The sequence below is a fragment of the Halyomorpha halys genome, unplaced genomic scaffold (assembly GCF_000696795.3).
Source record: "Halyomorpha halys isolate HHAL.00 unplaced genomic scaffold, Hhal_1.1 Scaffold72.1, whole genome shotgun sequence".
Lineage (NCBI taxonomy): Eukaryota > Metazoa > Arthropoda > Insecta > Hemiptera > Pentatomidae > Halyomorpha > Halyomorpha halys.
In genome coordinates this window covers 819,226-822,088 of record NW_027109364.1, presented here as the reverse complement: position 1 = coordinate 822,088, position 2,863 = coordinate 819,226, and the positions used below count along the sequence as shown (strand labels likewise).

The window sequence follows — 2,863 nt, the reverse complement described above, 5'->3', positions numbered from 1 at the left end:
TTTAACACGCTTTAACATAGATCATGAATACCCCTACAATAGTACTAATATTGAAGCACAGTGAGAATTTTCATTTAAAAAACTTTTCCTATTTCATGTAGTAAGTACATGAGAGATGATATATAATAAAATTTCCTTAAATAATAAGAAAAAAACACGTAAATCGTACCAATATTAACGATAATACAGCGAAGTTAGTTGTTATCAAATATGTTACTATAATAACCGTCTTATCATATTACCTATATATATAAAATAGAATGGTCAAATCTTAGCACAATAAAGAATTACTTTTTCTTTCTACACAGTAATGCACTACTAACTCACATTTTATTTCTGTTTTAGAGGGTTCGAAAAAAAAAAAAAAAAAAAAACTTAGCACAAAGATGCTAAAAATGAATGTTATCGTATATATTGTTTCAATTTATGTTACACCAAATCATAACAATAAACTATATGTAAATGTTTAATTTTAACTAAATACAATAATATGTATATCAAATTATCAATTGTGTTCATTTAAACTATACACATATATAGCAATAGCGAAGCATTGACGGGCCAGCTAGTTATTCATATAATATGAGCATTGCTGAAACCGGCAAACATATGACAAGTTTAAAGGTTTCATATTATTGTTTACAATTTATAACATAATATTTGTCTTATTAATTCAAAACAATATTTACTGTGATCTTGAGACCAGGCCTTTCTTCCTCATCTTGATGTTCTAAGAGAACCGATGAGCCCTTCAGAAAACGAACCCCGACATTTTTGGACAGCATTGTATTGCAACTTTCTCGACTAAAATAAGCGTTAATATTTATCAAATTAGTTTTAGATAGAGTAAACTTATAACTTTTAAAAAAACCTTAAAATAAATGACATACCAAGAGAAAGAGTTAGGTTCTCAGACTTTTCATTAATAAATACGTGTCATTTTGAAGATTAATTTTGAAGCCCAACTAGAGCAATATTTTGTTGAAATGTTTCATATGATAGGTTGATTGTAGGTATAAATCTCCGACAGATGTCATACTGACTATGAATTAGTAATATCTCTACCGTTTTTATTTGTGTTATCATATTTAAATTATAGGTTAGAGATCACTCATATCACATTAACAGGTGAATGAGTCGAAACAGAACGATGTTGTGGCCTGGAGAAATGCGAAATTATCTTACCATATGGTATATATCCCTTGATCTGTTTGTTCGTTTTATATGAAATGTCAGTTTTCACAAGAAACGTTGTTTAGAAAAACAACTTCATAAAATCTTTACCCTCATTTTCTATACATTTTATTCAACGTGTTATCAAATTTTCAAACCCAGAACTGAACCTTTATACAGCCTTTGCTTTTGTGGAGAAATCAAGTCAGCAAATGCGTTTTTAATCTGAGAATCATTTTCAAAAATTTTACCTTTAAGGAAGATGTCCAAATATCTGAACAGATGGAAAATTGTAGGAGATAAGTCTAGCGATTAAGGTATCTATGGAAGGACTTAGTCTCTTCACTATCCGTCGTGAAACATGATGTTTTGTAAAATGCAAAATGTTTTACCATGTTAAATATTATAAGTATAGGATTGTAAGCAGCACTATTTAAAGTCATGTTAAATGTTAAACGCATGAGAGCTCCTAGCGAATTTACTGAGCAACTTGTTTTATAACGTTTCCTTCCAAAACTTTATGTTGTTGATTACTTTTAAGTTTTGTTAAAATAAGTTATTACGAAATGCCTAAATTGAATGAAAAATGGAAGTTGTATGAATGTAAGGTTACTGAGTATCTTGTTGGTCTTATAACTAGTGAGGTAGAGAATCAAGACGAGCTAATTGACAACTGTCATTATATTATTATTATTGTCATCCATTGCTTTATTAGTTTTAAAAACATCCAAAACAATACTAACACAAACTGCAAGCAAGTAACCTAACACGACAACAAATAAAACGGTGACGAGCTCAGCTGGTCTGTTGCGTTACGTCATCCTCCATTTAGCAGACCTTGTAACAGACTCTCAACTATGTTATATGTTATAACTTTTTAACATGGTAAAAGAAGGAAATATTTCTCCATTTAACATGTTAAACTAAAGGTCATGAATACTCCAACTGAATAATGAAATTATGGAAATTTTGGAAGAAAAGGTTAGTTTCACAAAAATCCGTTAGGAAGCACCCCTCCAATCAACCAATGAAAGTCGTTTTCAAACGTTGTTGTAGACACTTATGATCCAATTATGTGGGTTCTGTGTTATTATTTACACAAATAATTTGGGATAATATAAGCAGTGATCTTTAGTTTAACATGTTAGAGTGTGTTAAATGGAGAAATATTTGCTTCTTTTAGCACGTTAAAACGATATAACATTTAAGATGGTTGAGATCTGTAAATAGGTCTGCTAACTAGAGAATGACGTCACCCAAACGTGAAACTACCAAAAAAACTAGTTTGCTCTCATTTTGTGTTTTTTTTTGTTTTGGACGTTTTCAAACTCTAATAAAGTAATGGATGAAAATAATAAAATTCAAGAAAAAATGTAACATAGAATTTTAGAAATAAATGTTACTTAGTTGCCCAGAGAATCCACTAGCTCCTCTATCATACAAATAAAGAGTCTTTGACAACACGGTAAGAACTAAAAGTTTATCCTAAGTAAATAAAACGCACAAAGGAAAATAAAAAAATACTCGTATTTCAATCGTCAATCGTCCTCCTCTACAAGTAACCTGCTCTACATGTTACCTCCTCTACATGTAACCTCCTCTACAAGTAACCTCCTCTACAAGTAACCTCCTCTACATGTAACCTCCTCTACATGTAACCTCCTCTACATGTAACCTCCTCTACATGTAA

The 2,863-nt window shown here is 30.5% G+C and overlaps 1 protein-coding gene across 5 annotated transcripts in view; it reads right to left on the bottom strand.

The window, feature by feature from the left end:
- Myo61F (Myosin 61F) overlaps positions 1-2,863 on the bottom strand; it is a 234,738-nt gene that overhangs the window by 61,743 nt on the left and 170,132 nt on the right. The window contains exons 1-2 of one of the 5 annotated variants that reach the window (XM_067047547.1): positions 891-1,077; positions 690-804 (exon numbers count right to left, since the gene is read on the bottom strand). The exons of the other annotated variants lie outside the window; for them this stretch is intronic. Coding sequence (XP_066903648.1) covers positions 690-721 — 32 coding nt within the window. The 5' untranslated portion in view covers positions 722-804; positions 891-1,077. Of the gene's footprint in view, positions 1-689; positions 805-890; positions 1,078-2,863 lie in introns of those variants that run through there. 5 annotated transcript variants of the gene reach the window in all.